The 10,943-nt window shown below is 39.7% G+C and overlaps 1 protein-coding gene across 1 annotated transcript; it reads left to right on the top strand.

Moving 5' to 3' along the window:
- Window positions 1-681: 681 nt before the first annotated feature.
- Window positions 682-5,437, top strand: TMEM18 (transmembrane protein 18). Its single transcript, XM_049818656.1, has 5 exons — window positions 682-766; window positions 1,077-1,197; window positions 3,531-3,585; window positions 4,641-4,734; window positions 4,823-5,437. Exons 1-5 carry the CDS (start codon window positions 719-721, stop codon window positions 4,910-4,912), a joined length of 408 nt encoding a protein of 135 aa, XP_049674613.1. The 5' UTR covers window positions 682-718; the 3' UTR covers window positions 4,913-5,437.
- The last annotated feature ends 5,506 nt before the right edge of the window (window positions 5,438-10,943 follow it).

The following is a 10,943-nucleotide window of genomic DNA, read 5'->3' as shown; positions in this document are numbered from 1 at the left end:
TTTATTATTTGGAAAAAAAAAAAAAATAGTATTTTTCAATTAAGTTCCTGCCTGGAGTGCTCAACTGTTGGTATTTTTTTTGTCAGAAATTTCCAGCCGGGCTTAAAACTCCCCTTCTCCTGCACTTCCAACCCTACGGCAGCTGAAGCCGGCCACCGAGTGTTGCTGAGAGACCACAAAGCCCACACCAGCGCTGGGCCACCGACCCAAAGTGCCCCAAACACCCTGACACCAGCCTGACTCCACCAGGCAGATCGTGACAAAAAAACCCTCTCCCGCTAGCTTCCTAACTTCAGTGTCGAATGCTTAAAACAAAACCAGAGCTTCTTGCCCCTCTCCTGAAAAGCCGGGGTTATTTTTGAGGAACACAACTTCAGTCACAGAACCACCAGAGACGGTTCTGACTCGGCGCTAGCCTCAGGAGAGGCAGCCACTGGGGTGTGGAGAGCTTCCTCTGCCCGTCCTCCCACCTGTGGGACCAGCCACCACCCTTTCCCGCTCCGAGGGGATGAGGGCAGCCCTGGAAGTGCCAGCCATGCCGGACAAACAGCCCCTTTCCCCTCCACCGGCCCAGCGGGAGGAACGAAGCTCCCCCTCCGCGCTGCCGCCGCGGGGCAGGGAAAGGGTGGCGGCCCAAGTCTCGCGAGAAGCCGCCCAGCGGCGGGAGGCGTCTCGCGAGGCTTCGGCGGCCGCCAGCAGCGGCGCTGCCGCCGCCGCCATGGAGCAGCCGTTGAGCGGCCCGCCGGGGCTGTCCGCCGTCCTGGCGGTAAGGAGGGAGCCGGGGCCGGGGCCGGGCTAGCTGCTCGCCCGGGGAGAGGGGAGAAGGCACTGGGCCCCCTGTGGGCGGGGGAAGCCCGCGCTGGGGTGCTCGCCGCTTCCCCAGCTTGGTACGGGGCGGGCTGCTGAGTGCGGTTCGTGACTGAAGGCCGTTGTCGTTTCGGGGCGGGCTGCTGAGTGCGGTTCGTGACTGAAAGCCGTTGTCGTTTCGGGGCGGGAGAAGGAAGGGCGCTCGCTCCAGCTGCCTGGCGACGCTCCTTCTCCTGCCAGGGCCTAATCTGCTTTCGTTTTGTCCGTAGAGGACGGACTGGTCCGAGCCCTGGCTGGTGGGGCTGGCGGTTTTCCACGTCCTCTGCTTCCTCCTAACGTGCATCTCCTTCCAGCACTACCGGGTGCAAATCGGGCACTTCCTCTGCATGGGTGAGTGGTGCGTTCCTCTTCCGTGAGCTGGCCCTCGGGTGGCAGAGGGCGTGTGCGTGGCTTAGGCTGCTAGGGCTGTCAAATAACTTCTTTTGGTCTCTTAATGCTAACCCTTTTCTTCGTGTACTTGCACGGCGCACGGGTTTACACTTTGCAGCAGATGAAGTGCATGCAAATGAGTATTTTTCGTGTAGTAATGCGTGTGTCTATACATGATAAACCGTTATAGAAGCTGCTATGACCTATAAATATGTATTTAGTTCGTTTGCAAGACTGTATGAAGTAGCGATTTAAAACTCTGGCCGTAGTAGGGATCCGGGATAAGTGAGGTTTCTGCATGGTAAATGCTGTGTGTATCACAGCTTCCCAAGAAATTGTTGCTGTGCTGGAGAAGCGGGAAAGAAATTGGCTGAAAGCCAGCAGTCGCTTTCTACTCTGCCTTATTCTAATGCTGCAATTCAGCAAATATGGTCAGCTTTCGACTGGATTTGCTTCTGGAGCAGGTTCACCATATGCCCCGCTGACAGCTGTGATAATGGCACGAGGAGGAGCAAGGCTGGTTTGGTACATTGCAGTAACAGCTTCTGTTATCTCAGGGTTTATCAGACTTCAGCCTGAGAATCCACAGTGGCCTTGACTAGCCAAAGCTGGTGTCTTTATGGCTGACTGGCTGAAGATCTAGCAGCTTGGCAGGGGGTATCTGGTTTAATTAAGATGGCATGGATTTGGGTTAGATCCATGTATTATGAGCAGTACCTTGGTTCTAGCCATGCTTTGGATTTTCTGGTGAGTTGGGGTTTTTTTACACAGTACCTCAGTTCTGTCATGCTTGCAGGGTAGTGGAGGAGGAATGAGCAATTGAAAGAGATTCGCAGGCAAAAAGCCACGTGAAGACTACGTTGACTTTTTAAAATACCATTTAGCGAACTAGTCAAGTCGGGAGAGGCATTATAGCTTTCTCAAAACTGCAAATAACTTAGCTAAAGCTAAGGTTTTAATAACATTAAGTACTCCCAAAAAGGAATCTAGAAACCTTAGTAATTTATGTACATCCACTTGTAACTGCAGAGTTTAAAATGATCTACAGAGGGCATAATAACAATGTCCTGTTAACGACACATTGAGCCTGGAAGTTTCCTATAAGAATACAGGCTTTTCTTTCTTAAATTTAATATTAGACATTCAGAATTTCCAATGACATGCTGTTTACTTTAGACTCTTTATTTAAAGTATTCCTAGTGTTACTAACACTAGTTTGAATGCCTGTGGTCTAACTGCATTGGAAAATGCAGTGGAACTGATCACTGCTGGCTTTTTAAGCCAGCTATGATGTAAACTTGCTGTTAACAAGAAGAGTGCATAAAAATATCTATACCGAGTCCAAGCTTTGTACCTGAAAAACTGAACCACTTTTAATACGTCTGCAGCATAAATAATTTTGTATCGCAGATAGTCAGAAATAACTGAGGAAATTATGAAATTATCACATTGGTTTACCTTGGCAGCTGAGCAGCTGTAGGTATGTTTATACTGTGCAGTACCAAGCAGAGATAATCCAGATGATGCAAAACAATATAACACTCCTTCATATCACCAGGCTAGTTACTTAATTACCTTGTGCAGGTTATCTTTAGCCACTGAATCTGTTTTTCTTGCGGAAAATGATACAAGGACAAACTTAAATTCTGTAGTTGTATTGTGTTTCTGTTAAACATGTGATTGCACTGAATTTTCTTACTGTCTTGATGGCTTCATATCGCGTATAATTGTTGAGTAAGAATATGCTAGTTTTCACCTGACTGCAGTGGACTACTCTGCCATACACCAATTAAAACAAAGTTTGTATTTCACCAAAATGCTTATATATAATCAGTACCCTAACTTCAGATAGTAATGTTAGATATAGCGGTATGATACCATAACATCTAAAATGATAACTTAATTCCATACCAGCTTGGGGGAGTGCTGACATTTCCTTTTACAGACATAACTTAGAAGCAGTCACCAAGAAGATTGTTGGAAAAAATGCTGATTTTTATTTTTTTTTTTTTAATTATTATTCATTTGTATGTAAGATCAGAGGAGTAGGATTTTCTGTTTGTCTGTAATATAGTGGGTATGTTTTGTGATCACTTTATACTTCTTAGTAACTATATGGGACATTTAAATCAGAACCGGGTTTCTGCCATTAAATATTAAATGTGTAATTTGATCTTCTGAGGATCAAGGAATTACAATGTTTGGTATGCATCCACTTTAGTACACATGGCAGAACTGATGGCAGTTTATTTTTAAAGAAGTATTGAATCTGATATTTTTCTTTTGTTGTACAGTGGGCTTAGTGTACTGCGCTGAATATATAAATGAATTAGCAGCCATGAATTGGAGGTAAACGTCTTCACTTTCATTTTTGCATTTAAATGATGTTGTTCTAAAAATACTCCTTTTTCGTAGCATTCTCAGAAAACATTGTTAGTCAGTCATGCCTCATCAGTAGAATGTGATGGCAGAGGGTCTGTTGCACTGATTAATATTAAACTTTTGAACAAAACTGTACAGTATACCATAGTTATCACTTAGCTTATAAGAAAAGATCAATTTTAACAGCTAGGATGTACTTATTATACTGCTTAAAATCTATGTTTATATGGATGGTTGTAAACTAACTAGTCAGAGAGCTAAGAGAAAAGCCGAGTGCAATGATTAAGGCGAAAAGGATGCGAGCTTTGATTTTTTTGTTGTTGTTGTTGTTTCTGTTGAGTTTTCCTTCTAGCTATTCATGTTTTAATAAGCTGAAGTAAAGCACTACTTCTCAAAAATATCACTACTATTTTATATACTTATTTACATGCATAAAAAGCATTAACATTTATCTGTTTTACTAAGCCTGTGTATCAGAATTAAACTTATGGCTTATTTTCATAAGCACTGAACTAACTTCTCCCTGGTGTAACTGGAAATCAAGTGTTTAACACTACTTTGTGCAGGCATCTAATTGTAAGTCTTTGTTTCACTTCAGGCGTACACGACCTAAATTACAGCTTTGCTACTTTTATTATTTCTGTTATCTTTTCTAATATGACTAAGCAAAATACCTGAGAAAGTAATTTTTGACGCTTCAGGATAAGCATGATTTCTGATGCACAAATATATATATATACTATTATAGTCACATTAGTAAGTTACTTAATCTATGGTTGTTTTATTTAGGTTTTGCACAGTAAAACTCTAAAGAAAGACTGGTATTGTAATAAATATTCATAACTGATGAGATACTGACTCTCTTTGTTCTGACTTAATACAGTAGAATGCTGGCCTATGCTTGGGAATCCCAAGGAGTAGGATAATCTGTACATGTTGAATATTTAGTGTGAAAGTAATGTTATGTGAACTACCCTGAATAAAGCTTCCTCTTTTATTTTTCTTTATTTTATTTCTTTCAGGCTGTTTTCTAAATACCAATACTTTGATTCAAGAGGAATGTTTATTTCACTTGTATTTTCAGCACCACTGCTGGTGAATACTGTTATAATTGTGGTATGTATGTGTTCATTTATATGAATGCTTTCATTAAATTGATAATATATGTGGATTAGTTAAATTTAATAATTTACTTACTTTTCAGGTCACCTGGGTTTACAGAACTTTGAATGTAATGACTGAACTGAAGACGCTACAGCAGAGAATTAAAGCAGAAAAAGAGAAGAAGAATTGAAAGCGCCTAACACTATTATTATTTTTTTTATTGTAATAATACTTGTCCAGGTAATCAGTCATTCTGCATGTTTATCCAGAAACAGCAGTGGTTTTGTGTCTAATGTCAAGAGGACTTTGCGACCTGTGGTTGTGGACAATGAGGTGAAAGCAGGTATCTACAATACATTTGAATTGGCTGTGAAATTGAGAAACAGGTCTTTGTGCCCTTCTGTGTAAGATAGTTTTCCACCATGACCAAGACTATTAGTGTTGGTGAGACACAATCTTCGAGGCTGTTTCCATTTGCCTATGTATTTTTTAACTACGTTGTAACTGTGCATTTATCAAATATCCAGTCTTCTGCTGCTTAAGCCAATTGGAGCAGTGTTGTGAATTCCAGTAAATGAGGGATTGTATTCAGAATACCTCAGGAATCCATGCTTCTATGAAGCATTTCACTTCTTTATAAATCAAGTTTCATACTTCCGATGTGTATCATGTGCCAGTAGCATTTTATAAATAAAATTGTCTACTGTATCTTAAATTGAGTTAATTTATATTAATTTTTGATCGGATGGATTTTTTCTGTCTTTTTTCTTATAAAAATTCTCAGTTTGGTAAAATCTTGTACTTAATTCATATAAGTAATTCAAAACTATCTCTGTGGGTTTTTTTCAGTTTACATTTCATTATTTTAATGCTCTAGATAAATATCTCTTTTGAAAACTGGATGAAAATTTGATAGTTTTTGCTTATTTGTAGAACAGAAAAGAAGGGGAGAAACTTATATGTTCTATGCAATTTTGTTCCTTTTTTTTTTTAATGCGTTACCTTTTTTTAATTAACTGAAAATGAAAAAACTCTGGTAAAAATGAAGATGACTTCAGTTTTGCTCAGAGTAACCTGTTTTTATTGAATTAAGAAAATGGGGGGGGGGGGGGGTGTGAACGCAATGGAACAGTGTCCATACGTATTTAGTAAAAGTTGTATCTGGAAGCAGTTAAACCTTTATGTGGAGACCTAAACTTATGTCTAAAATAGATGTCATTTAAGACATAGGAAAGATCTGCAAAATTGAACTTAGACTAATGTGAAGAACAGTTGGGTACAAAAACACTGAACACTAGTAAGTTTTTAAGCTAAGTAAGTATTTGTGAAATTAATTTTAAATACTTGAATAGTCTTCACTACCGTGGAAATACGGACCCGAGGGAGATAAGCAGATGCATATACATACGCAGTTTGTGAGTCTCCCAGTTAGGGAGAGAGTGAAACTTTCTGGAGGGCTTCACAACATTGTGGAAGGGCAGTGCAGTGTTAGTCTGGGATCCATTTCTTTACCTTTCCCGTGGATTAACTTAGCATGGTCTCCTCATTGCTCTGTCAAGAGTTACAGACAGCTAGGCTACTTTATATTAGCAAACTAAATAGATGCAGGCTTGCAATGTTGTCCCATAATTGTCCATTCTGTTGCAACTCTTGATGCAATGTTGGGTAGTGTCAACTGTCACTCCTCCATGAAAACCATCTCTAGTGGTCTGTTAGATAGCACGTGCCTTTTGGGAGCAGTCCCTGTTTTGAAGGAGTGAACAGAATCGATCCAAATGGCTGCAAGATAGGCTGTGGCACCTGTCTTCAGGACCAAGGAACAGGCCTCTCTGATTTTTATATGTAGTCCTCCCAGGCTGGTTTAGAAAAGCTCAGCTTTTCTCTTATGATTTGATGGGATGGGGAAGAGGTATGCAGTTTTTCATACATGGCCCTAAGCATGACCACACAAATACTGTGCTCCTGACTTTCCTCTTGTGAACTGTTCTGCAACAGTATCAATGCACAATTGTTTGTGTCACACGCTTAAAGCTGTAGTACCTTATCTTGAGATACCACCTGTTATCAATAGCCTTTTTGTTCACAGCATGTATGAATTTGATTCACAGTAAATGAGGTGGTTCAGAGCAGCTAAGCAGCAAGTCTCTTGCAATGGAAAACAGTGATGTGCCTTATTTAGTACATCCAAGGCAAACTTTTGGCAAATAGTTCAGTGTTTTGTCTTCTTTCTTGTGTGTAAAGTTGGAAAAAATGAAAATTCCCTCTTCTGTAAGTATATGAAACTGGTGAGATACAACAATTAGCACTGTCCTTTCTAGCATAGCACAGACAAGATAACAGAAATTACTTTTTCTGTTTTACCCGATTTTGTGTTACTCTTGCTTGGCACAAGATTTATTGGAGAAATTCTCTCTACCTTTGGTGATCCCAAGGGAAATAAAAAAAAAAAAAGTATTGTGCTTGCTTAAATTCTCTTTCCTCTTCCTCTCAGTGTAGTTGACCTTTCAGGCAGTATTTCATTTTGTGTTGCATTACCAGAGTAATTTTGCCCTTTAATATAAGATCCCAGATCATTACAGCCCTGTAACAAATTTGAAGAGCAAAGAACCCTAGAGTGTGAGTGGCAGGCAGTTTATTTTTAATTAGCAAGTAAAAATCCATTTGAGCTGTATATTATCTGTTGATTTCTGATACCGCTGACATAATGCGATAGCTAGGAGGTGAATAATACTTGGTTTAGAAAGTATCAACGTGGTGGGGTTTTTTTCTCTTCTAAAAGTATTGCCGAATGAAAGTACAAACAGCTCCAAATTCCACAATTAAATCAGTATTTCTTTGACGCACAAACATCTCAAAATGTACACTTCAAAATTGTAAACCTGGTGTTTTAAAACCTTCCCTGACTACTGAAAGTATAAGTAAATGTAACGGTTACATAGGATAAATTTTCACAAACACAGATATGTGGTTTCCATATATATGTTTGTCAGAAAAATATTCCCATTTTCTACATTTCAGAAAGACTCAAACTTTTATCTGAGTTGTCCTCTAGCTAACCCTGCCTAAGAAACACTAAGTTTAAGATCTAAGTTTAAAAAAAAAAAAAAAAAAAAGTAGGTGTCTTTAACCATAAGAGAAACCCTCAGAATTAAGTAAAGCGTGGCTTTTCTTCGTTATGTGTCTGGATTTATGAAGTGATAGTGCAATAACATAATGTAAGTGCCTGCTTGCTGACAAACCAAAATAATTACATCATGAATTTAGAGACTGTTTTGCCCGCTTAGAATTTTGTGTGTATAAGTGAATGAGAGCCAAATGTTTAAGGCTGGTGGAATACCTTTTCTTTTAATTGGGAGAACTGAATTTAGGTTGCTTGCGAAAGACCCTATTTATTTCAGTTTGGAACGTGCGTACAGAAAAGCTGGTAGCTGCTCAGTTGGATCCTTTGGAGAGTAAGACGAGACAGAGGAGATTTGTTACTGGTTCTGTGTATCTTGCAGGCAGTGATTCAAGACTTCAGCCTTAACATCTCTTTCCACAACAGCACATGGTGTCAGCCAGTGTGGAAAAACATTAAAAGGGAGAAAGTAATATTAACCTGGCAACTTTACCATAGTAGTAAGTAGTTTGTTGCATATAAATCTGTGAAAAGATAGATTAGCAGAATTTAGTTGGCACACTTCCTGGAGTTTGAAGTTGGCCTTGTTCCCTGTGGAAAAGTAGTAACTGAGATGAGATGAGTTTCCAAGACTGAAAACCTAGAATTCTCTCTTTTTCCACATCCACTGAAATGCCATATCCTTAGCTTGGAGTGTATTTTCATCTCTTTTTGGTCCAATGAATCTCATTATTCTAGGCAAAATGGAACAGATCCAATAAGGGAATTTGAATGTCTGTTCCTCAGGAGTATTTGCTAGCTTAGTAGATATGTGGTTTAGATATCCCCATCTCCCATAAAAACCACGTATCTCCAAAAGGCACGGGAAGACAGTAAATTGAGGTCTCCTGCATCCTTGTGTGTATTGTAAATAAAGAACTATGAAGGACAGTCTTACTACTTTTCATCAGCTGGATCTTAAAATAAGGGATCTACTCCAGAACGGCTATGTTAGATGGTGATCTGCTGTGGCTGTGAATCCTAAATGGAGGAAGAGTCTATGGAGAATTGCTTTATGGATTTTGAGAATCATAAGCTCAAATCTTGAACTCTGTTCTTTTTATCGGAACTGGGAATGCAAGAGAAAAAAGGAGTTGTGATTCTTTGTATGAACGAGACAGAAGAGAATACAGCTGTAATGTAGGGAATGTTCTATTTCTTTAAAAACAGCTAAACATTTTTGCTTACTGTTATTGTAAGCTTGACTAAAAATTACAAGCAAAATGTAATTTTTCACTTAGAGGAACACACCATTTTTATCATTAATATCTTTCTCTGTTTAGGAATCTCACATATTGTGTATATTTTTCTATTCAAATGTTTTAAATATGTTTTAAATATTTCAGTGTGTTTCAACAAAATACAAGTATTGGTGTTTTTCTGTGCATCAGGGGAAGAGATCATTACAGTTAACCGAACTGGCCACTGGATGTCACTATTTCACACGCAAAAGCTGACTCAAAGCTTCCCTTTTGAGCCGGTTCTGTAGAGCTTTTCACCATAGCTTCATACTTCCTGAAGCATTTCGGAATGGCCAGGAAGGCTTGGACTGAAAGCATCAGTTGTTGTCTGAGCTCCAAGATAGATCTCCAGTCACTTTCAAGTGTTTATTGACACTCTTGCTTTTTTACATTAAAAAGTACTTCTCGTAGCAGTGATGATGTGCGTGTATGCTTCCATGGTCAGGACTGTGGGAGTATTTTGTGGTTTAAAGCTTTTTAATGGGGCAAGGAAATGAATACCCTGTTCGGTCATACCTGCATTTCCTATGGAGGAGCCTGTCTTCAACCAATTAAAAAGAAGTATAACAGTGAAAAGTAATCACATTGTGTGAACAGTATGCAGGAAAGCTTACTGAAGCAGTCTGGTTCATGACAGAGCCAACACATAAACTGACAGAGTTTATGCACGTCTTCTATTTATTTGTGATTTACCTTTGCATAATGCATCGTTACCAAGTCTGTCCTTAGTATGTTACATAGCTAGCAGTCACTTATGGTCATGATTGAGGTTCTCGGGAGTCACTTCAGTCTTTCTCCACCATCTGGCAAACGATACTTAGCAGTGTTCAGAGGCTTTATGGCTTCATTTGAGAAATTGTAAATGCAGAGTTTTCCACTTGATGTTCCCCTTTGCGTACCTGGTTTTAAGCCTGTTTTTACTTATCCTTGGAATTCATCTGAGTTCTGTTTCCACACGCCACCTCTTTAAGAGTATAGACTTTCAGTTTGAATGGACTTCAGTCCCCTTCCTGTGACTTACATGCATGCACATGCACATAAAGACTCTGAAAAGATTAGACAATTATAACCCAGCATGCTTGTGAAATGCCAGCCTCCTGACTCAAAACTGATGTGCCTTGTGGACCTTTGTTTTGTAATCTGTGTTCTTCTGACCAGTTCCTCCAAATTGTGGCCGTGCTTATACCACACTTTTGCCGCAAAGCTAGAACAGTGTTATACTGAATAGGAAATATCTCGGAGGACTCAAAAGGAAGACCTCTGTGTTCCCTATATTTGTGTTTATTGTTTCATACAAATATGAACTGTAGGAACCTTTCTCGTATAGTTTCACAGGGATAATGAAGCGAAAAAAAGAGCTGTAACTAGTAATATGTTACACTGCTACAAGCACTGACTTTTAAGTGATCCCACTGAAATCATGGTCCTGTTTTCTTTGGCACTGTCCAGAGTTAGAACTAGTTGAAACCAACATCAGGATCAAATGTGTTGCCTCTTTCATCTGAAAACGTTACGATAATTAGCAAGGCATTCAGCAGGACTGATTGAAACAAGGCACATTTCTTAAAATGGACAAGTTCCAAGTGTCATTTATAACACTCTTGTTAATCCAGCCCTGAATCAAAGAAATACAGTCTTGTATACCTTTTCTGCCTTCTGATCCAGCAAAAACCTGAGCAGAAGGGCTCGCACAGTGACACGAGGGGAGGCAAAATGAAGTTCAGCTGGACAAAGAGGTATCTAGGTTAGGACCCTTCACTGAAATAATACTTAGTCTTAGGATTGTGTAATAAATACACTTAGGTAGTTTCAGCTAGCGGGGC

This window comes from Accipiter gentilis, chromosome 16 (assembly GCF_929443795.1).
Source record: "Accipiter gentilis chromosome 16, bAccGen1.1, whole genome shotgun sequence".
Taxonomy (NCBI): Eukaryota; Metazoa; Chordata; class Aves; order Accipitriformes; family Accipitridae; genus Astur; species Astur gentilis.
The sequence above is the reverse complement of the archived record's forward strand: the minus strand, read 5'-3'. Positions and strand labels throughout refer to the sequence as shown.

Bases quoted from the DNA above. Each gene is read 5' to 3' on its own strand.
- TMEM18 (XM_049818656.1), top strand. From the start codon at position 719: ATGGAGCAGCCGTTGAGCGGCCCGCCGGGGCTGTCCGCCGTCCTGGCG. The intron at 767-1,076 runs GTAAGGAGGGAG...TTTTGTCCGTAG, and splicing joins GGCTGTCCGCCGTCCTGGCG to AGGACGGACTGGTCCGAGCC. The intron at 4,735-4,822 runs GTATGTATGTGT...CTTACTTTTCAG, and splicing joins TGAATACTGTTATAATTGTG to GTCACCTGGGTTTACAGAAC.